Source organism: Bufo bufo, chromosome 6 (assembly GCF_905171765.1).
Source record: "Bufo bufo chromosome 6, aBufBuf1.1, whole genome shotgun sequence".
In the NCBI taxonomy this organism is placed as follows: domain Eukaryota; kingdom Metazoa; phylum Chordata; class Amphibia; order Anura; family Bufonidae; genus Bufo; species Bufo bufo.
The window spans coordinates 274,921,047-274,947,298 of record NC_053394.1 but is presented as its reverse complement, the minus strand read 5'-3'; the positions used below and the strand labels follow the sequence as shown (position 1 = coordinate 274,947,298).

Genomic DNA, 26,252 nt, shown 5'->3' with positions numbered 1-26,252 from the left:
ATGCATTAGGATAAAACTGATCAGGATTCTTCCGGCATAGAGCCCCGACGACGGAACTCTATGCCGGAAGACAATAACGCAAGTGTGAAAGAGCCCTAAATCGGGTCTATTGAATTCAATAATGACACAGTAGTCAGTCAGCCCCCCCTAATACCCAATTGACCCCAAAACGTCACAAAAAACCCTACTTTTGACGTTTTGAAGCCAGAATTCTGAAGTGCAGGGCTTGATAAATTCCCTCATTGTTTTTTTTTTTTAGTTTTTTTTTGTGATTTTTCCAAGTTTTCTAAAAATAAGAAATGGAGAGTAAAAAGTGCAACAAAACTATTTTTGTTTTCCAGGGCCTGGCATTTGCAGAAGTGGAAAATTTCTTTACCTTCCTGAAGAACATCAATGATGTGGACACAGCTCTGAGCTTTTACCACATGGCAGGAGCTTCTCTCGATAAAGGTATGTGGTGGTTGGTGTCAGATATATTTGACATTGAAGCATTGACCTCAAAGAGGTTCATTGCTTGTTTTTATATGACTAGACTTCGAAATTGTATCAGTGTAGCCTGAAGTTAGTAAGCCTTCTTCTTCCCATTCTTCCATCCTCACTATCGTTTGTTGAAGAGTACTCTAAAGTTATGCTAGGATCAGTTCCTGTTGGCTACTATAGCAGCTATTAGTTGATGTAGACATGGCCTGACACTGGCTGTATACATTAGATGAAGTCTCCAGAACCTAAAGGTTTAATCGGGAACAGACAACAATCTAAAATGTTCATGGTCACCCTGGCAGTCTCACATTGGCAGATATTGAGGCAAAGAAGATTTAGGCATCTTTGAAATCAACATGCTCAATCCCCTGTTCCTACAGGACATATGCTGCAGCCAAAGGTGGCAAGCATGTACGCTTGACCTGGTAGTTTTTTGGGGAGACAGATGTCTAATGCGTATGGCTGGCTTTACACAGTATGTATTCTGTTTTTGCAAATGTCTAAGCTGTTGGCTTTGTAATGGTCATACATATCACAGCAGCGATAGACTTTTCCTCATAAAGCAAACATTAGCACTGATGTGTTCTGCTTATGTACACTGCCTGTCCAAAAAAAAAGTTGCCACCTGGATTTAACTAAGCAAATAGTTATGAGCCTCCTATTGGATAATTACTGCATGAGTGATTTATTTTTTAGCTGGCAATAATTTATTTACCCACAACTGGTGCAATGAGTTGCTTCTCATTTCTTAAACAACCATGTCGAAAGACACATCTCGTGGTCGTGTATAAGGTGTTAGTCTGTTTGAGAAGGGTCAAATCATTGGCATGCATCAAGCAGAGAAAACATCGGAGGAGATTGCAGAAACTACTAAAATTGGGTTAAGAACTGTCCAACGCATTATTAAAAACTGGAAGGATAGTGGGGACCCATCGTATTCGAGGAAGAAACGTGGCGGGGAAAAATCCTGAATGATCGTGATCGGCGATCACTTAAACGTTTGGTGAAATCAAATAGAAGAAAAACAACAGTAGAACTTAGGGCTATGTTTACTAGTGAAAGTAAGATCTTTTCCACATGCACAATGCGAAGGGAACTCAAGGGATTGGGAGTGAACAGCTGTGTAGCCATAAGAAAACCACTAATCAGTGAGGCAAACCAGAAAAAAAGGCTTAAATTTGCTACTGAGCATAAAGATTGGACTCTGGAGCAATCGAAGAAGGTCATGTGGTCTGATGAGTCCAGATTTACCCTGTTCCAGAGTGATGGGTGCATCAGGGTAAGAAGAGAAGCAGATGAAAGGATGCACCCATCATGCCTAGTGCCTACTGTACAAGCCTGTGGGGGCAGTGCTATGATCTGGGGTTGCTGCAGTTGGTCAGGTCTAGGTTCATCAACAGTATGTGCTCCAAGAATGAGGTCAGCTGACTACCTGAACATACTGAATGACCAGGTTATTCCATCAATGGATTTTTTCTTCCCTGATGGCACAAGCATATTCCACGATGACAATGCCAGGATTCATCGGGCTCAAATTGTGAAAGAGTGGTCCAGGGAGCATGAGACATCATTTTCACACATGGATTGGCCACCACAGAGTCCAGACCTTAACCTCATTAAGAATCTTTGGGATGTGCTGGAGAAGGCTTTGCGCAGCAGTCAGACTCTACCATCATCAATGCAAGATCTTGGTGAAAAATTAATGCAACACTGGATGGAAATAAATCTTGTGACATTGCACAAGCTTATCGAAACAATGCCATGGCGAATGCGTGCCGTAATCAAAGCTAAAGGCTTTTTTTTTTTGGACAGGCAGTGTATATTCTACTATGTGGAGTAACGAAGACAAGCTTTTTCAGTTTTTAAGCCAAAATCAGGAGTGGATTCAAGTGAAAAAGGGTAAATTATATACTGTTTGTGGTTATGTTCTGGTAACCATTTTGGTGTTTAAAAAAATGATGAAAAAGGATAAAAGCTGCTAATCCAATACTGAAGTGTGAATTCAACGAAAAACAGAATTTTGCTAGCTACATGCTGAAGCAGACTTGTCTTCATCTGTGGCTTGTTTAATGAGTCACTGAGCTTTCCATTCTAGAAAGTCTTATTGCTTAGACCTTCACCAATCAAAACCTTTGATATGCCACTGTGACATTACAGAAGTATGTGGAAAGCTCAGTGACCCTTTAATGTAAATTCTTGTTACTGTAGACAGGGAATAGATTATTCCTTTCTTTCTGCCCTCGCTTTCAAAGAACTTTGATAGGCTATCCTTATTGGGTGGAGGTCAGACCCTTGCTGATTGGCAGAAAGAAGGGCCCACAGAGGTCATCATCTTTGTTTCACCGTTACAGCACTGTATATTTAGGGGGAATTTTATCATTGGCCTCAACCAGAAAAACTTGCAAATTTGTGCAAAAGTCTGATTTCTTGCAACATTTCAACAAACTTACTTCACCACAAATCTGGTTGTCTAACATCAAGTCTTACTAAATCCCCACTGTGCTGAGCTCCATTCAAGTGATCATCATCTCTGGTTAAATTCTCATAATTGACTATTGTAGCTGCGCACACTTGGACAGCAGAACACATGTCGAAGAAGTGCAGGTTATGTTCAGAATTTGAAGAAGCTCATCGGGCTCCTACTCTTTCACCTTTTGTTTTCGGCAATGTAATGTGCTAAAGGAAACATACAAAAAAGAAAAGTTTTTTTTTTATTATTAATTATTGCAATGTACATAATTTATGGAATGGCTTTATAAGAAATGTATGCACAGTAACAGATGATGTATGATAACAGATAATGATTTAACCCCTTACATGTATGGCATTATGCATAGGGAATTGTATGGAGCAGGCTGCTGCACTGAGCCAGCTCCTTACGTGGAGGGTGGCGGCTGTATAATACAGCAGACAACTGGCCGCTATGACCAAGGGGCTCCGATTGGTTACAATGACAGCCTATGGCCTGCTGGAGGTTCCTAGGCCTGCCGTGGTAATCTCCTTGCTAAGCTGTGTATAAGGCACAGCTCCGCAGGCAGCACGTCAGAATGCCGTTCATCAGAACAGATCTCTATAATGGTGATTGGGACAAGGGATCAAAGATCCCAGATTATAGCCCCCTGAGGAGGCTAAACATTTTCAGTAAAAAATGCATATAAAAATATTTACACTTATTTAAATAAAAAATAATAATCAGAAATTTCCCTATGTGATGAGCGCTATATCCGAAGAAAAAAACGTGATTCGCCATTTTTAGTCACCTTATTATCCCCAAAAAGTTGAATAACATTAATAAGAGTTGTACGTACCCCAAAAAATGGTTCCAATAAAAACTACAGTTTGTCCTGCAAAAAAACAAGCCCTCAAACAGCTCTGTAGACCGAAATATATAAAAGTTATAGCTGTCAGAAAATGGCGATGCAAAGAAAATTGATTGTTTCAAAGGTTTTTAGTTTTTTAAAAGTAATAAAACAAAATGAAAGCTATACAAATTTTCTATCTCCGTAATCGTATTGGGCCGCAGAATAAAGATGTCATGTCATTTTTACAGCCCATTGAACGTCGTATTGTCAAAATCCCAAAAACCTTGGCGGAATTGTGGGATTTTTTAGAATTTTACCCCACAAATAACTTTTTCTTGTTTTCCAAGACAAGGTAAATTTAATGGTGCCATTAAAAAATATGTATTGTTCCGCAACAAACAAGCCCTCACCTGGCTATGTGAATGGAAAAATATAAATGCTAAAATTTTAATTTAAAAAGTCCTTAAAGGGTTATTCCAGTTGCCATAAATATAACTTGTAGACTAATTCATCATCAATAATTACCTGATATAATGTAATTTTCACATATTTACCGTTCAGTAGTTCTAAAAGTAGTTTTCTTCCTCTAGTGCTCACTGTGTTTGCTCATAAATTACCATGGCATCGACCTGTAGTTCTGGGCCTTTGTCAGTCGAGCATGCTCAGTGTGTTGCTATCAATTTTCCATGATACACTGTGTGTTGCAGGCTCACACAGGAGCTAGACAAATAGATTGCAAGGGAAATTGAAGCTCTGGTTATATGTATAGGTATGGGTTCTGGTTGGGTCACAGCTTGCAGCCTTAATGCAGTTTTTTAAAAATGACGTTTCTTTACCGGAATACCCCTTGAAAGGGTGTCTGTCACAGATTTATACCCATGCCCTATTGCATTTATGCTTTGGAGCTGAACATGGTTACATGTTTATATGTGCCCACATTGCTGAGAAAATCTGGAATCTGAAGGACATTACACTGAACAGTAACTGAGTTGTGCTTAGAATTACTGTGCAATTACTTTCTGATGAAAGCCATTAAGTGCTCCCAATTATCTAGGCACAGGGTGGTCTTATTTCAGTCTGTAGATGCCTGAGCGAGCCATATGTAGTTCTCACTTATAATAATGAGAGGGGTTTATTATAATGATTTCTGAGATTAAGACAGTACAAATGTTTGGTTTTCTTATCGGTAAATCTTGTATTTAGTGTTTTTTGTATATGGGTGTCTTCTGAAATAGTCTCCCAACAATATGCACTATTTCCAGGAGCACTTTACCGGAGTAACATTTTATCTGTTTGGAACAGTAAATTTCCAGAGAGTAACATTGCATCTGGTACAGTACTGCCGAGACCTACAACAGCAGCCCAAGTTTAGTATTCAAGTCTTCTACATCCTTTCACTTTGGATATCCATAGTGTTACTAGGTCTAGGAACACTGTTAATAAAAAAAATTAAAAAAGACAATTTCTCAAGTAAAAAAAATAAAAAATCATCTGTGGAAATAAGGACTTGAGCTCTGTACTCATTTGAAGTCTTTTAGCATCCTAGTCACCAATTTCTGCACAATCTTTGATCCCTACAATAGTAAGGGTGGGTTCACACTAGCATTATGAAGTCCGTTATGGCTTTCCATTATAACAGAAAATAACGGAATCCATAAGACGGAAGGACGGATCCGTTTTGCTGCCTATAGACTTGCATTATGACGGAATGCAAAACGAGGCATTCCATTTGCTCTCCGTCCTAATAGAAGTCTATGGGAAAGCATAACGGATCAGTCTGGGTCCCGTTATGCAAGACGGAAAACAAAGTCTTGTCGACAGGACTTTGTTTTCCATCTTGCATAACTGGACCCAGACGGATCCGTTATGTTTTCCCATAGACTTCTATTAGGACGGAGCAAAACTAAATGCCTCTTAAAGGCTTCCGTTTTGCATTCCATCCTATGGATTGCGTTATTTTCTGTTATAACCATGTTATAACGGAAAGCCATAATGAAATACCTAACTCTAGTGTGAACCCACCCTAAGAGATGCTAAGTGTCAACCAATAATGGCTGCATGGTTCAGATTATAAAACCTCCACCATGCTCTGGATGAATGACAGCACTTTCTAGCTAAAACCTGGGACCTGACCACTGTTATCTTGGCTTTATTGCACTTGTGTTCGTAAAGGAAAATATGATATGATACGGTGTATACCTCTGTAATTTAAGCATTGTAGTGGCATTATTTGTGGCTCACTTCAATATATGCATCAGTTCTGGACATCCCGTCAAGGTGTCTGTCATTTTTAACAAGAATGGTACAAAATGCAGCTTTATTCTTTCAAACAAAGCAATGGAACTCTTTAGGAAACCCCGACACAGCCCGTCATAAGTCAAGAGGGTACATCAACCAATGTTTGGATCTGTCACAGCATCAGAGCTATATTATACATGGAAGTCGTGATGCTAGTGTGAACAGAACCTAATGTATAGCACTGTTATTTTTGAACTTTATGGTAGGGGGTCCTCACCATACTGTGCCCAAAGGGTTTCCACAGAGCTAAATCTGACTATGGGGTTTACCATTACTTGTAACCATGGTTGCTAAATACCCTATATAGCATTACATTCGATTGAATGTAAGTTCAGACCCGTTCGCTAAAGCCTTGTAGCAGTTCTCAATTTGTAAATTTGTGTTTGTGACATTGCCTGAGAAGAAAAACCGGAGTACAGGCAGTGTCGGACTGGCCCACCAGAGTACCAGAGGATCCTCTGTTGTGCCCAGGCTCTGACACTATAGTGTGCCCCAAAGTTCCAGGAGAACTTGCACTATTAGTGCCAAAATCATTGGGAGCTCCTTTTGGCACTAATAACTTGCCACTAGGGTTGGACCCCTAGATTAATTTCCTCTGGTGGGCCCAAGAAACCCCAGTCCGACCCTGAATAAAGGGGTCTACATGGAGCTACACAGTAAAATAAGGTAAACAGACCATGATCAGTTTTTTCTCATTTGCCATGTCTGCTCTCTTTTTGTAAAAGCTATAAAGTTTTGTTACAGGGTAACAGATTGAAGATCTTGCATACGTAAGTTTTAATTGAACAGATAACTCTTCTCTGTCAGGGACGACCTGTATATTTCAGGCCACATGAGCAGTTGGTGACACAAGTTCTAGTTTATTTACAATGCATTAATTTCGCTTTGTAAGATATTGAGAGTATAGAAAAATTGTGTGTTAAACACTTGTTTTCCCAGTTATAGTAGGAAGAGGTATAAATTGTAAACCTTTCAAACACAATTTCACTCCTACAAAGATCATTTAGCCATCTGCTTAGCGTCTGAGTTTTGTGACTCGTGCTACAAGATTTTATAGTATACATAAATAATAATGGTATATTTGCAATATGAAGATGATCAAGGCAAAAGCAAAGCGCCCATCAAAATGTCTCTGACATGGCATAAAGTAGACCAGTATGATAATTGTTTTCTTTCTCATACTCTAGATCTACAATACACACAAGCAAAAAATAAAGTGCATGTAAACGAGGATAAACAAATCCGGTTGTGACAGCTATTTTCTGGTGCTTTTTAGAAATTGAAAGCAGAAATATTCCTTCACCCATTTGAGTTAGGTTGTTGAGCGATCCAGTTGCTTATTTATGGCTGGTAGCCGTAAAAAAAAATAATAATACGGTAATTAATGTCCTGAAAATATTTTTTGTTGTGAGGTGATGGCTGTCGGTCTAATAATTGCTAAAGAACTTGCATGTTTGGGTGATTATTTGGCACCACTTCCACTGTTTCTTCTCTAGTCACCATGTGAATTGCTTCCTCAGTGCTTCCTCAGTGCCAATGAACTGCTAAACTGTGGCATCACTGTATGAATGGTCTTGTAGTGAAGCCTGTCAAGATATTATTCAAAAGTGGATAGCTTTCTGGTCCTTGAGCAACTTCATTCAGATGCAGTTTACTGCTATTGTGGAGGATCCAGGGCAAATCTGTGCATATCTCCTGTCACGTGGAGTGATGCAGGGACCACTCATCTGTCTACAGTGCACTAGCAGAAGAACCTAAAAACAGAAGGGAAAGGACTAATATGAAAAAAAAAACATTGTGATTTAATTTAGGCATGTTAGAGTAGCTCCACAGTGGGCAGAGGCTAACTGCTATGATGTCTCCCATACACAGCAGACATAGAGAAGAGGAGATCCTGCTCCCCTATCTCTCGGTACTACCCCATATAAGCAGCAGCAGCATGTATATCATTATACAGCATTAATGAACAGTGTAATTGTGAGTCCAGCACTAAAAAGAGGTAGAAAGTATACTTATGTAATTTTAAAGCTTTCAGCAGCATCTCTATTTTCTCTGCCTCACTCTACAGCAGCTTCTCCCCCCATCTCCATAAATTTCTATGGGCTGTATCTTGATTTCTCAGTGAGTTATTAACCTGTCTTTAGTGCAGAAAGCTGGGGAGAGTATGAGAGGTGTGTAATAAGTGGAGAAAGAGGTATTTTTCGGTCATGAGATATATTATGAAGCTTATTTTCTTTGCTAGTACTATTCATTTATGAAAAAGTTTGACATGTTAAAGGAGTTATCCCACGAGAAGTATTACTAGACAATGAATAGAGCATTTAAAATGACGTATTATTGCAATTTACATGCAATAAGAACATTACATTTTCTTACGTTACATGGTAGTGCCTGCTTTTTCTCACGTGGCTGAAAGTCTGGTCTCCTGCATTCAGTGGTTGACTAACCAGATCAGTGACTTTCCTGCTTCCTCCTTTCTCTTGTTCTTATAGATGAGCAGCCCAGGCACCTTTCATTAATTCATCCTGATTTCTAAATAGCTATTTCTTACTCTAACTAGTGGAGAAGGAAATTGGAGGACCGGGTATTCTATACCATAGTGTTATTTATTAGTGGAAACGCTGGGACTGTGTGTGAGGGACTATTTTCTGTGCAGGAGAGGAAGGGCTTAACAAGAGCGGACTGCAGTGCACTCCTAGGAGATGTAGTTAATTACCACATGGGATGAGCTGCTGCCCACCCACAGAAAGGGAAGAGACAAGCCCTCTAGAGTGTGTGTGTAAAGAAGATAAAATAGGTGAATATTACTATGGAGGTTTTTTTTTTGCGTTATACTGATATAGTTAAAATAATAACGTACATTACTCCAGATATTTTGTTACTTTAATTTCTGGGAATAAACCTTTTAATCACTGTGTAAAGAAGTGCTTTTAAAGTATAACTGTCATATATTTTTTGGAGTATTGGATTGTGGTGATTAATATGACCTTGGTGGCCCTATTTCAACTTTTCACTGTGTATTCAATTACCCCTTAATTCCACATTTTTGTTCCCTATACTGCCTACTTTTACCTGTGCTTAAAATAGGGTTGCTAGGCATGGTCCGTCTATCTGTTGAAGGACGGAGGACGCAGAAGCAGGCTGCGTGCAAGGTCAGATTACTGACAGCCAGGGACTGTAAATAAATTATTAAAGCCAGGTCCTCCCCAGCAGCTGATAACATTGCCTGGGCTGTGCGCACTTCTCCCTGTCCCTGCGCTTGGCAGACGCTCCCTCACTCAGCAGAGCTGGAGAGGGCAGAGTTGAACCAGCGCACAACAGGAAAGGGAGATCTGCCATCTGCTCAGTGTATAAATGAAAGCAACATGTGGTAAGAGGAGCCCTTTGTGCTGCAGGAGATTAACCCTTTAGGGGGAGGGCTCTGGTTACTGACACTTTTGGGGGGCTATTGTTACTGGCTAGTGAGGGCAGGCGGGATTAGCCTCAGGGTGAGGGCAGTGGCGGCCATCTTAACTGAATAGTGAGATTGCAGTTTTATGCAGACTGGTTGCTAAGGGCTGAATCTTATTAAATATGTGGTAAGTCAGTCTAATAGTAACTGATTCTGGAATATGTTATTACTAACTACATATATGAAAATTGAAATTGGGGTATAAATGTGACAGTTATCCTTTAACTATTAAAGTGCAAGTAAATGTCAAGATTAATCAGAAGATTAGTGGATAGACTGAGCTTAGAATCTTACATTGAGCGATATTATTTCCAGTTAAGTTCTGTGACTCTTGGTGACTTTCAGCTGGCAACAAGTTATTTAACCCCAACTGGTGCAATGAGTTGCTTCTCATTTCTTAAACAACCATGTCGAAAGACACATCTCGTGGTCGTGGAAAAGATGTTAGTCTGTTTGAGAACGGTTAAATCATTGGCATGCATCAAGCAGAGAAAACCTCTAAGGAGATTGCAGAAACTGCTAAAATTGGGTTAAGAACTGTCCAACGCATTATTAAAAACTGGAAGGATAATGGGGACCCATCGTGTTCGAGAAAGAAATGTGTCGGGGGGGGGGGGGGGAATCCTGAATGATCGTGATCGGCGATCACTTAAACGTTTGGTTAAATCAAATAGAAGAAAAAGAACAGTAGAACTCAGGGCTATGTTTAATAGTGAAAGTAAGAGCATTTCCACACGCACAATGCGAAGGGAACTCGAGGGATTGGGACTGAACAGTTGTGTAGCCATAAGAAAAAAACTAATCAGTGAGGCAAACCAGAAAAAAAGGCTTCAATTTGCTAGGGAGCATAAATATTGGACTCTGGAGCAATGGAAGAAGGTCATGTGGTCTGATAAGTCCAGATTTACCCTGTTCCAGAGTGATGGGTGCATCAGGGTAAGAAGAGAGGCAGATGAAGTGAGGCACCCATCATGCCTAGTGCCTACTGTACAAGCCTGTGGGGGCAGTGCTATGATCTGGGGTTGCTGCAGTCGGTCAGGTCTAGGTTCAGCAACAGTATGTGCTCCAAGAATGAGGTCAACTGACTACCTGAACATACTAAATGACCAGGTTATTCCATCAATGGATTTTTTTCTTCTCTGATGGCACGGGCATATTCCAAGATGACAATGCCAGGATTCATCAGGCTCAAATTGTGAAAGAATGGTTCAGGGAGCATGAGACATCATTTTCACACATGGATTGGCCACCACAGAGTCCAGACCTTAACCCCTTTGACAATCTTTGGGATGTGCTGAAGAAGGCTTTGCGCAGCATTCAGACTCTACCCTCATCAATGCAAGATCTTGGTGAAAAATGAATGCAACACTGGATGGAAATAAATATTGTGACATTGCAGAAGCTTATCAAAACAATTCCACAGCGAATGCGTGCCGTAATCAAAGCTAAAGGCGGTCCAACGAAATATGGTGGCGACTTTTTTTTTTTTGGGACAGGCAGTGTATATAGACATGGGGTTAGATATGGGATATTTAAACTTGATGTTTGTCGATGTATTTAGTTTTTGTTGAACATTATAGTGTGTATGTTTGTGTGCGTGTAGTAGTAGTAGTAGTACTAGTAGTAGTAGAGGGTAAAAAACTTTGCAGACTTTTTGAAACTTTGAAAAGGCATTCTTGAGCGAATCAACCTTCGGATCATCGATTCGGTCGATTCATTGAAAAACTTCGATGTTAAGGCTGTTTCTGTACAGCATTAAAATGTATTTAATCTGTGGAGCCAAAGTTTGTCTCGCCTGAAGTTGCGGGAGGCTTTGGTGAATTACTACTGTATTCATATCTGCATTCTTAAAAACTATTTTAAATAGGAAGTGGGCTTTGGTACCGAGGTACCAGCCAGTACCAAAGCCTATCCTCAGGATAGATCATTACTAGATAGCCTGTGAGGGACTTCATTGGGAGCTGCACTGTAACAAGCTCCCTTCTCCACAAGGTTGATGGCGCTGTGTAGTTCCAGCGCCAACTTCCAGAGACCGAGCTACATTCAAACAGGAGATAGGCAGGGCTACAAGGTGTTGTACTCCTGCCGATCAGCGAGTGATGATCTGTCCGAAGGATAGGCCATCACTTACTAAAGGCTGGACCACAGTGTTAACTGTCAAGCTTCAGGATCCATGCACCCTCCTCTGATATCTGCAGGCCGTACAAACACAAGTCTGTAATACGCCACATATCTCCTGTTCCTGTTTTCCCCTTATTACTCTTGGTCTCATGTTTTTGGTGTTTTTAAGAAAAAAGCATTGGGGGATTAATCAATGCATTTGCTCCATATTTTGGTGTAAAAAGATTTGGTTAAAAGTGTGTGTGGGGGGGTTTATTTGGGAGGGCGTGGTCAAGTGTATCATTTTTAAAAGCTGAAAATGGCACAAACTGTAGCACAGCTCTAAACCTGCTCATAATAAGTGGCTCATTTCACTTTGGCAGACTTCAAGTTAAAGGGGTTGTCTGGGGTTTTCTGTTGATGACCTATCCTCAGGATAGTACAAAAAAATATTTAGACTAGCACATTCTTATTCATAGTCATAGGTGCATATCCATAAAGCAAACATGGTTGATAAAAAAAATAGTGGCTGCACGCACATATAAACAATAAAGCTGAAAAATGGGGATCATTCTAAATTCAAGTGGTATTATACCTACTATAAATGGATCAATGGAAGCTCTTAGCGCACATTTTGATCAAACTTGTGTCGGGCCCATCTACCAAGCGTCAAGGTGGCTTCCACAGACGGGTCCCTAACACTAATATACCGCATCTCTTGGACTTACCTAAGTCTACATTTTCAGGGCAGTGTAGGAACCAGGATAGGTCATCAATATCAGATCAGCGGGGTCGCTGATCAGCTATTTGAGGAGACGGCGCTTAGAGTGCGTACGTGCCGTCTCCTGTCTCTCTTCCGGTCTGCTGCTGTCTCATAGACATATAGCAGAGAGCACACTGCATGTGCTATCTCCTCAAACAGCTGATCCGCGGGGCTGCCGGGTGTTGGGCCCCTGCCGATCTGATATTGATGACCAATTCTGAGAATAGGTCATCAGTAGTAAAAGCCCGGACAACCTCTTTAAGATTGCCTTATGAAACATGGACTTAAAGGGGTTATCAGAGTTATGGGGGAAAAAAATTCAACCTCTTAAAACTCATCAGGACACACATATACATTTCTTAAGAGAAAACCTATACTTACACCTTTTCATGGTTCTGTTATTGCTGTGTTTACATGCTGAGGGGGCGTTTAACAATGCCTAAGCTCTCCCTCATGAATATTTGTGGGTGTGAACAATCTGACCTTCCCCTCACCCTGCTCTGCAGATCCTAACTTTGCATAAAAAAACTGTCACATGATCATCTCCTAGCTCACACAGACAGATCTTCCTGTCACATTGCAGATAAGTTCTGCTAGTTATATATATAACTTCGATACAGATATATCTTAGAAACAGTTCAAGCTTATACAGTCCTGATCAAAAGTTTAAGACCACTTGAAAAATGGCAAAAAATCATATTTAGCATGGCTGGATCTTAACAAGGTTCCAAGTAGAGCTTCAACATGCAACAAGAAGAAATGGGAGTGAGACAAAACATTTTTTGAGCATTCAATTTAATGAAAACAATGAATAAACTGAAACAGGCTGTTTTTCAGCTGATCAAAAGTTTAGGACCACATGCCTTTTAAAAGGCCAAATCTGTGCAAAGATGTTGATTCATTGTCATCTTCTGTCAGATAGTCACACGTTGTGATGGCAAAGGCAAAAAAAACTCTCCCTTTTTGAACGTGGTCGGGTTGTTGAACTGCATAAGCAGGGTCTCTCACAGCGCACCATCGCTGCTGAGGTGGGACGCAGTAAGACAGTCATTTGGAATTTCTTAAATTCTTAAATGATCCTGAGGGTTATGGAACAAAAAAGTCAAGTGGAAGACCAGAAAAAATTTCATCAGCACTGAGCCGGAGGATCCAATTGGCTGTCCGTCAAGACACTGGACGATCCTCGACCCAAATTAAGGCCCTTACTAGTGCGGACTGCAGCCCCATAACCATCAGACGGCATCTGATACTGAAGGGCTTCAAAAACAAAAAACATCTTCAAAGACCTCGTCTCCTTGAACACCACAGAACTGCTCGTTTGGACTTTGCAAGAGAGCACCAAACATGGGACATTCAAAGGTGGAAGAAAGTTTTATTCTCTGATGAGAATTTTTTTTACCTTGATGGTTTCCAACGTTACTGGCATGACGAGCAGATCCCACCTGAGATGTTTTCTACGCGTCGCCATAATGGTCTGGGGTGCTTTTTCCTTCAGTGGAACAATGGAGCTTCAGGAAGTGCAGGGGCGTCAAACAGCCGCTGGCTATATCCAGATGTTGCAGAAAGCATTCCTCATGACTGAGGGCCCTCGTCTGTGTGGTAACGACTGGGTTTTTCAACAGGACAACGCTACAGTACACAATGCCCGCAGGACAAGGGACTTCTTCCAGGAGAATAACATCACTCTATTGGCCCATCCTGAGTGTTCCCCTGATCTAAATACAATTGAGAACCTTTGGGGATGGATGGCAAGGGAAGTTTACAAAAATGGACAACAGTTCCAGACAGTAGATGGCCTTCGTGCGGCCGTCTTCACCATTTGGAGAAATGTTCCCATTCACCTCATAGAAACGCTTGCCTCAAGCATGCCGAAACAAAGTTTTGAAGTGATAAACAATAACGGCGGAGCTACTCAATACTAAGTTCCTGTTTGGAAGTTGGATTTCTGTTTTGGGGGGGTTTAGTTTTGTTTTGGTGTGGTCCTAAACTTTTGATCAGCTGAAAAACAGCCTGTTTCAGTTTATTCGTTGTTTTCATTAAATTGAATGCTCAAAAAATGTTTTGTCTCACTCCCATTTCTTCTTGTTGCATGTTGAAGCTCTACTTGGAACCTTGTTAAGATCCAGCCATGCTAAATATGATTTTTTGCCATTTTTCAAGTGGTCTTAAACTTTTGATCAGGACTGTATATTGATATAGCTTAGATATAGCAATAGCTTAGATATAGCTATATCTATAAATAAAAATCACTGCTTGAAAAAAGTTCCATGGAGTGAACCGAAACCTCGCATTTTTGTGAATAAAGCACATTTCACTTTAATGGATGTGCCACGGTACATTTTTATTGATGTATGGGTGGTAGGATCACCCTCCCAACCGCTGGCACTCCGTTTATACGTTGGTTTGGTGGTGCTGCCCAGAAATTTTTGTTTTACTTTATAGCTATATCTATATGATAGACAATTATTTACTTTTTGTGTCCGGGGGATGGTATTAGGAGTGAAATGTGTACTTGTTGAGGGAGCCAGGGCTCTAATAACGATCCCTAGACGCGGGAGGGGAACGGGTAAATTGGCCCATGGAAGTGAGGGAAGGAGCCAGACACGTACCCTGCTTACAATTGCCGAGGCTGTGTGAGGAGACGAGAGAGGGACGGGCACCAAAGGCTCTGACGTCTCGTTTACAGAGCCGGGCCACTCCCTCAAGCAGGGAGAAGCTTGTAAACAAGACGTCAGTGCCTAAGTAGGGTTGAAGACGTTGGGGGTCACATGACCCAAATCGGCAGTGGCGAAACAGCGCCAAATCAATAATGTAAGTGATTTAGAAAAGAGTTTAATGTAGTAATATAATACCTCTTACCATACATTACCATACATTTATATAACTCTGATAACCCCTTTAATAAATCTTAGGTTGTGTGTCTTACTGAGAAGTCACAATTTTGAAATGGTTCCTCAGGGTCACTCATATGTAAGTGGAACAGTTTCTCTTGTTTGACACTTAGTAATACTTGCTAATACAGTAGTAGTTTTATAGTATATTAGTTAGTACTTTGTCACTTTTGTGTAAAACTGGAGGCACAGAGAGGCATGGTATAGGTCCATATAATTGCATGGGTGCAGTGTTACAAGGTCAGTGAACCAATAAGACCAATTTTTACATACATCGTTTTCCCCAAGGCCCATTCTCTCCAGTGTTGTGTCTCACTGGGTAAACATACTCAGAGAAATCACTTTTCAAATGCTCGTAGAGCTGCCGGTCTGGTCTGGACTGCATCCAAGGAGAGCCCCATTCCTCTAAAGCTTATCACATAAATTATAAGGTTCCTGCACTGAGTGTAGTTGCTCTGGCAAGCATCCTTATCCACGGCACTCCAGGGAGAAGGAGGAACTCTCATCTTGGCTAATGCTAGACATTTTTCCATTAGTACTAAAATACTGCAGTATTGCTGCTCCTTTAGACGGGGAGAAAATGCATATAGCGGTTTATGAATTATGTACCTGCTTGTAAACATTTTGTAAATCTCAGTAAGCGCTTTAGTTATGTCTTTATTGGCTCCAGAACATCTGTAAAGTTAATTTTTACTTTTCATATTATTTTCCTCTGCTCACAGGGCATTGCTGGAGAACAAAATCACAGAAATATAGTGGCAAATATGGGGGAACTGCTCAAACCCCAAACACTGTAGCGTGTTTTTCATTGGGGGAGCAGTCCCACCGCATGTGGACCACAGCAAACGACCATCCCCAGCAAAAAATGCGTACAATGGAGGATGCTGACGCGGTCCACATGCACCACAAAGGCATCCTACACAAAACGGAGCATTGTGCGGATGAAAATATAATTATATAAATCACAGAAAAAAATGCACCAAACGGATATGCCACTGACTATACTAGCTAGTCATACAAGCAGATATTAAAAGCTGAGACTTTTAACAATATATTCCTGTCAGGAACACATCGGAGCCCATCATGCACCACGTCACGGTCTGTCAGCATGGCAAGGGTCCTACCACTTCGCTAACTATGGTGTGAACACGGTCTGAAGGTGATGAAATCCAGCTCACAGCCAAGCTTCCACACAACCGCATAGCAGGACAACTAATGCAATGTGAATAAAGCAAGACTGTAAGCCACACCCATATCAGACCGTGTGATGGAGGATTCCAGGTGCAAAAGAATGTTTTAAATGCCAGGTAAAGGCACATTCAATACATATAAGAGAGACCGTGCCGTGGGGCATGATGGGCTGAGAGACCGTGACATGGTGCATGATGGGCTCCGATGTGTTCCTGACAGGAATATATTGGCAAAACTAAGTTTGATTAACCCCTTCAGGACCCTGCCATATTTCACCTTAACCCCTTATGTTTTAAAAATTGTTTTTATTGTTTTCCAACATGAAATAAACAACAACATAAAGGTCAGCATTATTTCAAGCTTTTGAAAGCATACACATAACCTGAGCATACCGCATAAACGTATAGTCATATAGTTGCACATACCAAAGAATAACATGCACATTGTTTTCCAAATGATATCATCCAAGAAAACGCCTCTGTTCATCTTAATCTATCAGGTATCTGAGTATCCACTATATATTTAAATGGACTGACCCTAAATACAATAATACAAAAAGAAACAAAGACATAGGTTGGGGGGGGGGGGAAGCAAGGGGAAAAAAAGGTGAATTGGGGGAGGGGGAAAAAAAGTAGCTTTTTAAAGCACAGAATTCCATCAAGCCAGGTGTAAAGTGAAATGTCTCGTATTAACTCCAACCAGGAGCAATCAGTGTGAGTGTTCACAACCAAAGGAGACCCGTTCAAAGGAAAGCAGCTCAAAAGGAGGAGGCCCACCATCGCAAAATATTCCTCTCACAGTAAAAACTCAAATCCCAGAAAAATTCCTAAATGTTTTCCATGGATTCCAAACATTTTCGAACTGCATAGGGGTGCGAGCATCCCAGTGTGCAATTTGTTCTAGACGATATAATTGATCGCATTTGAGGATCCAACTTTGAATAGTTGGTGGGTTTGGTTGTTTCCATGCTATTGCCAACATAAGTCTAGCTGCTGCTAATAATGTGTTACATAACAAACGTCTATTTTTGGGGCACCTGATTTCTCCCAAAACTTCTAAAAGGCAAATTTTCAGGGAAATAGATAATTTCAGGCAACAAATGTCAGATATAAGTTTGCAGATCTCTTGCCAGTAAGAAGTTATCTTGTTACACTCCCACCAGATATGGGTATGCGTACCTATTTCTAGGTTACATCTCCAGCACACAGGGCTACACTCAGGAAACATGCGATGAAGTCTTTGAGGTGTGTAATACCATCTTGTTAAAACTTTATAGCTGTTCTCTTGCAGCTTGACGCACCTGGACACCCTAAGAAACGCTCTGAGTGCATGTTTTACTTCTAAGGGGGATAATTGAATCTTCAGCTCTGCTGACCATTGCTGAATAAATATAGGGGTTTCTGAACCCTGGTTGGAAAGTAGGATCTCATATAATTGTGAGATTTCCCCTTTTGGTTCCTTTATTTGTAAAGCAAATTTTTCGAATGGAGTGTGAGTTGTTACTATCGGGAACAATGTTAAGTGTTTTTTTATCTGTTGGAGTAAATAGGCCAGATGAAAAGTGGAAAGGTTAGTCAGCGCCGGAAGAGAACGCAAATCTTCGTATGTAAGAACATCCTCTTCTTTACATAGGTTTAAAATAGGCGTTGTAATAGATTTCGCTCTAACTGGTAGGGTACCTTAACCCCTTATGGACGCATGACGTACCGGTACGGCATGTTTCCCGAGTCCTTAAGGACCCATTACGTACCTGTACGTCATGAGTTTAAAACGAGATTGCGGCGCTGGGGGGGGGGGGGGTCATGTGACACACCCCCCCCCCCCTCCCCGTATCTGCGATCGCAGCAAACCGAAGGGCAATTCAGACCTGCGGTTTGCAGTGCTTTGCCCAAAATAAAGTTTTTTCACCCCCGCCTGCATCAGGGGAAGATGCAGGCGGGCGGTGCGGCAGGCGGGATCGCGATCCCCCGCCCGCCTCCTCTTGAATATTCATTGGTGTCCAGTGGGTATACCAGAGTGTCAGCACATTGCTGACACTCTGGTAAAAAAGGCTGACATCTGTGCTGTGATGTCAGCCGTTTAACCCTTTCCATACCGCGGTCCGTACGGACCGCTGTATAGAAAGGGTTAACAGTCAGTGAGCTCCCTCCCTCTCCCATCGGAGGGCTGCTGTGCCTTTGCAGCCCCCAGACAGGATGGGGTCACAGAGGGAGGGAGCCCCCCTCCTTCTCCTTCTGTGTCTGCTCAGTTGTGGCAGACGGGGAAGGTTCCCATGGCACCAGGACGCCTTCTCAGGCATCCTGCTGTCCATGGTGCTGAACAGATCTGTGCTAAAAGCATAGATCTGTTCAGACAAAGTGTAAGTAAAATACACTACACATATTAGGTATCGCCGCGTCCGTAATGACCTGATCTATAAAACGGTCATGTTACTTTCCCCGCACGGTAAATGCCATAAAAATAAAACAATAAAAACTATGAGGAAATTTAAATTTTGCCCACCTTCCCAAAAAAAAGTAATAAAAGTGATCAAAAAAGTCACATGTACGCCAAAATAGTACCAATCAAACCGTCATCTCATCCCGCAAAAATCATACCCTACCCAAGATAATCGCCCAAAAACTGAAAAAACTATGGCTCTCAGACTATGGAGACACTAAAACCATGATTTTTTTTTTGTTTCAAAAATGAAATCATTGTGTAAAACTTACATAAATAAAAAAATTTGAATACATATTAGGTATCACCACGTCCGTGACAACCTGCTCTATAAAAATACCACATGATCTAACCTGTCAGATGAATGTTGTAAATAACAAACAAAAAAGTGCCAAAAAAGCTATTTCTTGTTACCTTGCCTCACAAAAAGTGTAATATAGAGCAACCAAAAATCATATGTACCCTAAACTAGTACCAACAAAACTTCCACCCTATCCCGTAATTTCTAAAATGGGGTAACTTTTTGGGGATTTTTTACTCTAGGGGTGCATCAGGGGGGCTTCAAAACAGTCTAGCAAAATCTGCCTTCCAAAAACCGTATGGCATTCCTTCCCTTCTGCGCCCTGCCGTGTGCTCGTACAGCAGTTTCCGACCACATAAAGGGGTGTTTCTGTAAACTACAGAATCAGGGCCATAAATAATGAGTTTTGTTTGGCTGTTAACCCTTGCTTTGTAACTGGAAAAAAAAAATATTAAAATGGAAAATCTGCCAAAAAAGTGAAATTTTGAAATTTTATCTCTATTTTCCATTAAATCTTGTGCAACACCTAAAGGGTTAACAAAGTTTTTAAAATCAGTTTTGAATATCTTGAGGGGTGTAGTTTCTTAGATGGGGTCACTTTTATGGAGTTTCTACTCTAGGGGTGCATCAGGGGGGCTTCAAATGGGACATGGTGTCAAAAAAAACAGTCCAGCAAAATCTGCCTTCCAAAAACCATACGGCGCACCTTTCCCTCTACGCCCTACTGTGTGCCCGTACAGTAGTTTACGGCCACATATGGGGTGTTTCTGCAAACTACAGAATCGGGGCAATAAATATAGCATTTTGTTTGGCTGTTAACCCTTGCTTTGTTACTGGAAAAAATTCATTAAAATGGAAAATTTGCCCAAAAATTTAAATTCTCAAATTTCATCTCCATTTGCCAATAACTCTTGTGCAACACCTAAAGGGTTAACAAAGTTTGTAAAATCTGTTTTGAATACCTTGAGGGGTGTAGTTTCTAGAATGGGGTCATTTTTGGGTGGTTTCTATTATGTAAGCCTCACGAAGTGACTTCAGACCTGAACTCGTCCCTAAAAAGTGGGTTTTTGAAAATTTCTGAAAAATTTCAAGATTTTCTTCTAAACTTTTAAGCCTTGTAACATCCCCCAAAAATAAAATATCATTCCCAAATTGATTCAAACAGGAAGTAGACATATGGGGAATGTAAAGTAATAACTATTTTTGGAGGTATTACTATGTATTATAGAAGTAGATAAATTGAAACTTGGAAATTTTGCAATTTTTTACAAATTTTTGGTAAATTTGGTATTTTTTTTATGAATAAAAATGATTTATTTTTTTTACTCCATTTTACCAGTGTCATGAAGTACAATATGTGACGAAAAAAATATCTCAGAATGGCCTGGATAAGTCAAAGTGTTTTAAAGTTATCAGCACTTAAAGTGACACTGGTCAGATTTGCAAAATATGGCCAAGTTCTTAAGGTGAAATAGTCCTTAAGGGGTTAGGAACCAGGCCATTTTTTTGGGAAATTGTCACTTTATGTGGTAATAACTTGGGAACGCTTTTACTTAGCCAAGCCATTCAGAGATGGTTTTCTCGTGACACATTGTACTTCATGATAGTGGTAAATTTCAGTGAATATTTATCATTTTAATTTTTAAACAAATCCCAAATTTACCAAACTAATTGGAAAAATGTGCAACTTTCCAAATTTCAATTTCTCTGCTTTTAAAACTGATAATGATACCTCATACAATGGTTATTACTTTACATTTCCCATATGTCTACTTTATGTTTGGATCCTTTTGTGAATGCCTTAGAATTTCACTTTTTTGGGAGATTTTTAATTTGAATCCATTTTTTTTTTTTCCAGTAACAAAGCAAGGTTTAACAGCCAAACAAAACCCAATATTTCTTACCGTGATTCTGTTTACAGAAACACCCCATTTGTGATCGTAAACTGCTGTACGGGAATATGGCAGGGCGCAGAAGGAAAGGAACACTGTGACGAATACCACCCCTCGAGCCAGCTTGACGTCGAGCTCACAAGATACGTTATCGTCACTTGTTACCAAGGCGTGATGTTACACCCTCCTGGAGGAGCGGGTAAGGTCAGTCTTGGTACAGTTTTCACAGAGTCCTCCTGTCTACACGGTCACAGAGAGGCAACAAGCTGAGAGAGCTTTTTCACTGCCCCCGTGAAACAGCGTGTTCTCCGCCCGGGAAGACTGCCATCCAACTGGATTATATAGGGTAGTAAACCAACCCGCAGTAGCGTATTGCTAGGCCGAAACACGGACGTGGGGATTCGTGATAGAGATACCAGACAGCACAAGATTACATTTTATATTTAATCGCCTTAAGGGCTCACTAGACAATACACTATACACACAAGGAATATTTACATTGGTCTGAGGTTACAAATACAGGTGGTATGCTACAAACAGGGTTAAGCAGAAAAAATTTCAGTTTACCAGATGGATGAGTCCTTTTGGGTTGTGATGAGTTCTTAGCTGTATTCAGATGGAGGGCAGTGATGTCAGCAGGTTGCAGGTCCCTCTAAACACATGGCACGATGTGACCCTCCTTCAGAGAAAACAGACGCCCGCTTGCTGGCACAAGCCTTTTAAACTGTTGCTTGCCCCTCCTCTTCCGGCCCCTGGGAAGGGTTTCCCCCTCCCTGCTGATCCTGGCAGCTTAACGACCCACAAATCCCTTTAGGGTTCATAGCTCCAGACCAGAAGATCACAGGGAAATAGTTCTGGGACCAACAGACCCGCCTGGGTTCCGGCTACAAGTAGAGTCCAAGCATGGTACCATTACTTAGTTTCTGTGGGGAGATATGTATATCTCCCTTCCCTGGCATCCCACCACCACACTAAGACTACAGGCCTGTTCATCATGGCCGCAGGTACACAAATATGTCCAGGACCCGGTTCAAAAGCCTCCTGAAATTTCTACATTATAACAATAATGCAGATTGTCCACCCCCTAATGATCCTAGATACGATCGTTTATACAAAATTCGGCCCATTAGAGATCATTATAATCTCAAGTTTGCCCAGGTATACACCCCCCAAAAGCATCTGTCCATTGATGAATCCCTTGTGCACTTCAAGGGCAGACTGCATTTTCTAGATAAGAGATAGGTAGGCTTACCGTCCAGTTACACCACTTGGGACACCACGAATGGACATTTTACCTACAAATGTGAGTACCACAATCTCTATCTAGAACTGCATTTAGAAATTGCATTCATATGAAATGTGGCAATTATTAACACTGCAACATTAAAGGGGTATTCCCATCACGCTGTTTTATACTTACCTGCTCCCGGCGCGCTGTCCACTTCCTGGTTTCGGCAGGGGGCGGGCTCCATCTTGATTGAAGTTCTCTCCCGGCCGGGCCCGCGCGCTGGACTGAACGCGCATACGCCCTGGTGACTTCTTCCTGGCCAAGTATACTATACTGGCCAGGAAGAAATCACCATAGCGCATGCGCGGCCTCGGCTTGCGCTTTTGGGACTGCGCGCAGCCATCCAGGAGAAAAGAAGTAGTCTGTGCAAGTGCGGCCACCGCGATTCTGGAGAAGAGCGGTGGCCGTATTCAGGGGAGACGGAGGATAACAGTCAGGTAAGTACAAACCGGATTCCAAAAAAGTTGGGACACTATACAAATCGTGAATAAAAACTGAATGCAATGATGTGGAGGTGCCAACTTCTAATATTTTATTCAGAATAGAACATAAATCACGGAACAAAAATTTAAACTGAGAAAATGTACCATTTTAAGGGGAAAATATGTTGAATCAGAATTTCATGGTGTCAACAAATCCCCAAAAAGTTGGGACAAGGCCATTTTCACCACTGTGTGGCATCTCCCCTTCTTCTTACAACACTCAACAGACGTCTGGGGACCGAGGAGACCAGTTTCTCAAGTTTAAAAATAGGAATGCTCTCCCTTTCTTGTCTAATACAGGCGTCTAACTGTTCAATCGTCTTGGGCCTTCTTTGTTGCACCTTCCTCTTTATGATGCGCCAAATGTTCTCTATAGGTGAAAGATCTGGACTGCAGACTGGCCATTTTAGTACCCGGATCCTTCTCCTACGCAGCCATGATGTTGTGATTGATGCAGAATGTGGTCTGGCATTATCTTGTTGAAAAATGCAGGCTCTTCCCTGAAAGAGATGACGTCTGGATGGGAGCATATGTTGTTCTAGATCTAGATCTAGAACCTGAATATATTTTTCTGCATTGATGGTGCCTTTCCAGACATGCAAGCTGCCCATGCCACACGCACTTATGCAACCCCATACCATCAGAGATGCAGGCTTCTGAACTGAGCGTTGATAACAACTTGGGTTGTCCTTGTCCTCTTTGGTCCTGGTGACATGGCGTCCCAGATTTCCAAAAAGAACTTCGAATCGTGACTCGTCTGACCACAGAACAGTCTTCCATTTTGCCACACTCCATTTTAAATGATCCCTGGCCCAGTGAAAACGCCTGAGCTTGTGGATCTTGCTTAGAAATGGCTTCTTCTTTGCACTGTAGAGTTTCAGCTGGCAACGGCGGATGGCACGGTGGATTGTGTTCACTGACAATGGTTTCTGGAAGTATTCCTGAGCCCATTCTGTGATTTCCTTTACAGTAGCATTCCTGTTTGTGGTGCAGTGTCGTTTAAGGGCACGGAGATCACGGGCATCCAGTATGGTTTTACGGCCTTGACCCTTACGCACAGAGATTGTTCCAGATTCTCTGAATCTTCGGATGATGTTATGCACAGTTGATGATGATAGATGCAAAGTCTTTGCAATTTTTCGCTGGGTAACACCTTTCTGATATTGCTCCACTATCTTTCTGCGCAACATTGTGGGAATTGGTGATCCTCTACCCATCTTGGCTTCTGAGAGACTGCCACTCTGAGAAGCTCTTTTTATACCCAATCATGTTGCCAATTGACCTTATTAGTGTTAATTGGTCTTCCAGCTCTTCGTTATGCTCAAATTTACTTTTTCCAGCCTCGTATTGCTACTTGTCCCAACTTTTTTGGGATTTGTTGACACCGTGAAATTTTGAATCAACGTATTTTTCCTTTAAAATTATACATTTACTCGGATTAAACGTTTCATCTGTCATCTACGTTCTATTACAAATAAAATATTGACATTTGTCATCACATCATTGCATTCAGTTTTTATTCACAATTTGTTTAGTGTCCCAACTTTTTTGGAATCCGGTTTGTATATGTTCATTTTCTTCTAAGGGGTGGGAATTAGTTAATTAAATATATTTAGAAAAATTATCACTGTTAAATCATTAAAATACCCCTTTAAGCATTTCCTCCTTGAGAGACTTCTTTAAAAGGATAACAGATCAGTTTTGAATATAACTTTGGATAAGATCGATAAGAACGGCATTGTCTTGTATACTGCTACCTAACTTTGACCACCCACAGCGGATCACCTATTACTACATACAAATGGATATAATTTATACACAAGTTGTCACAATTTGTCAATTTCTATGAGATACAGATACTATATATATATATATATATATATATATATATTTTTTTTTTTTTTTTTTTTTTCATCATTTTATGTTTTTTTAGATATTCTTTCTTTTTACAAATTTTTTGGATTACACCAACTTTCACTTTACTTCAAGCAGATGCACCTGATCTGTGTATCATACTATTTATGCACTAGCGGCACCAGGAAAGCCGGCTGTAATATTACAGCAATCTGTTGTGGGGACATTCTTATACACCATTATAGGTGTTATACAGCAGTTGGACTAACCTCAAAATAGGTTGCTCTACAATCTATAAATTGATCGGCCATTTGAACATTATTTTACTGATCCAGTATATCCAATCCATTTATCTATTTTTATATCAAGTGTTTTATTGAGCAAACACGGCTCTCTATCTATCTTTTAGACCATATAATAATGTGTAATACTGTGAATTGATTTTATTTATTAAAAACGTATCCAGTTCATTCTACTATATCCAGTCTGTGCGACTCCATTTATAAGAGTGCCCATTCACTTTTCCATATATATTGTTCGTGGTGAACAGGGTGCTACACCAGTTTGGAGCACCTTGCCATCACCAGACAGAGGGAGAGCCGTCCATTCCATTTTCTATCACTTCTCAGACTGCATTTTAGCCAATACCTGCCCAACAAATGGGCCAGTTATGGCATCAAACTCTACAAACTATGTGAAAGCCAAAGTGGCTAGGGAAAAGATTCAAAAATTGAACACCCAGAGTGCCCCCCTCTCCTTGGAATAGCAGGAAAAATAGTATGGGACTTGATTCACCCCCTGCTAGGTCAAGGGTACAACTTGTACCTTGAAAAGAACAAGACAAAGAAATACCATACAGTGGCCGCACCTCAAAAATACAGTTTATTGAAATATATAAAGATTAAAAACAACATGTACATGGGGCAAACCCCAAGGATGGTACAATTAAGGTATATATATGTGTGTGTGATGTTATACCACACAAAGAGCAATGCATAAACGCATAAACAATATAATCACTGATAAGACTCCCTCAATCCTGTGGTAGTGGCACAAACATAATGATGACACACAGAGCATACAAAACCCATCCAAGAGGAGTGCACTAAAAGCCTGACGCGTATCGCTAGTGCCAGGACTAGCTTCCTCAGAGGTCCATGTGCATTTGAATCCTAGGAACTCATCCTATATAGTGAGTAGGATCAAATATCAAATTAAGTAAGTAAGAATCAGTTGTGGTCATACCTATTAAAAGCTCGTTAGGTGAAGAAGTCAGAGGGGAGCCGCAGATTGATGTCACCTGAATAGGTCCCGGTGCATGGTCCGAGCGCACCTGCAACCGCCGGAGAGCCGGCGTGTTGACTGAACAGGTGCGCATGCGCAAAATGGCTCCCGGAACAGACATCGACGTCACGATGCGTTCCAAACAACGGAAGCGCAGTGGAGCGTCAGACGTCATATCCGGGAGTCACACTGCAGCTGAGTCCCGGTGGAGCGCAAACTGTAAATAAAAGCAGGCG

At 41.1% G+C, this 26,252-nt stretch overlaps 1 protein-coding gene across 4 annotated transcripts in view; it reads left to right on the top strand.

The window, feature by feature from the left end:
- The window catches only part of MICU1 (mitochondrial calcium uptake 1), a 291,530-nt gene that overhangs the window by 228,366 nt on the left and 36,912 nt on the right, over nucleotides 1-26,252 (top strand). For all 4 annotated transcript variants that reach the window (XM_040435039.1, XM_040435038.1, XM_040435037.1 and 1 more), the window contains one exon: nucleotides 342-450. In XM_040435039.1, the coding sequence (XP_040290973.1) occupies nucleotides 342-450 (109 nt within the window). The remainder of the gene's footprint in view (nucleotides 1-341; nucleotides 451-26,252) is intronic.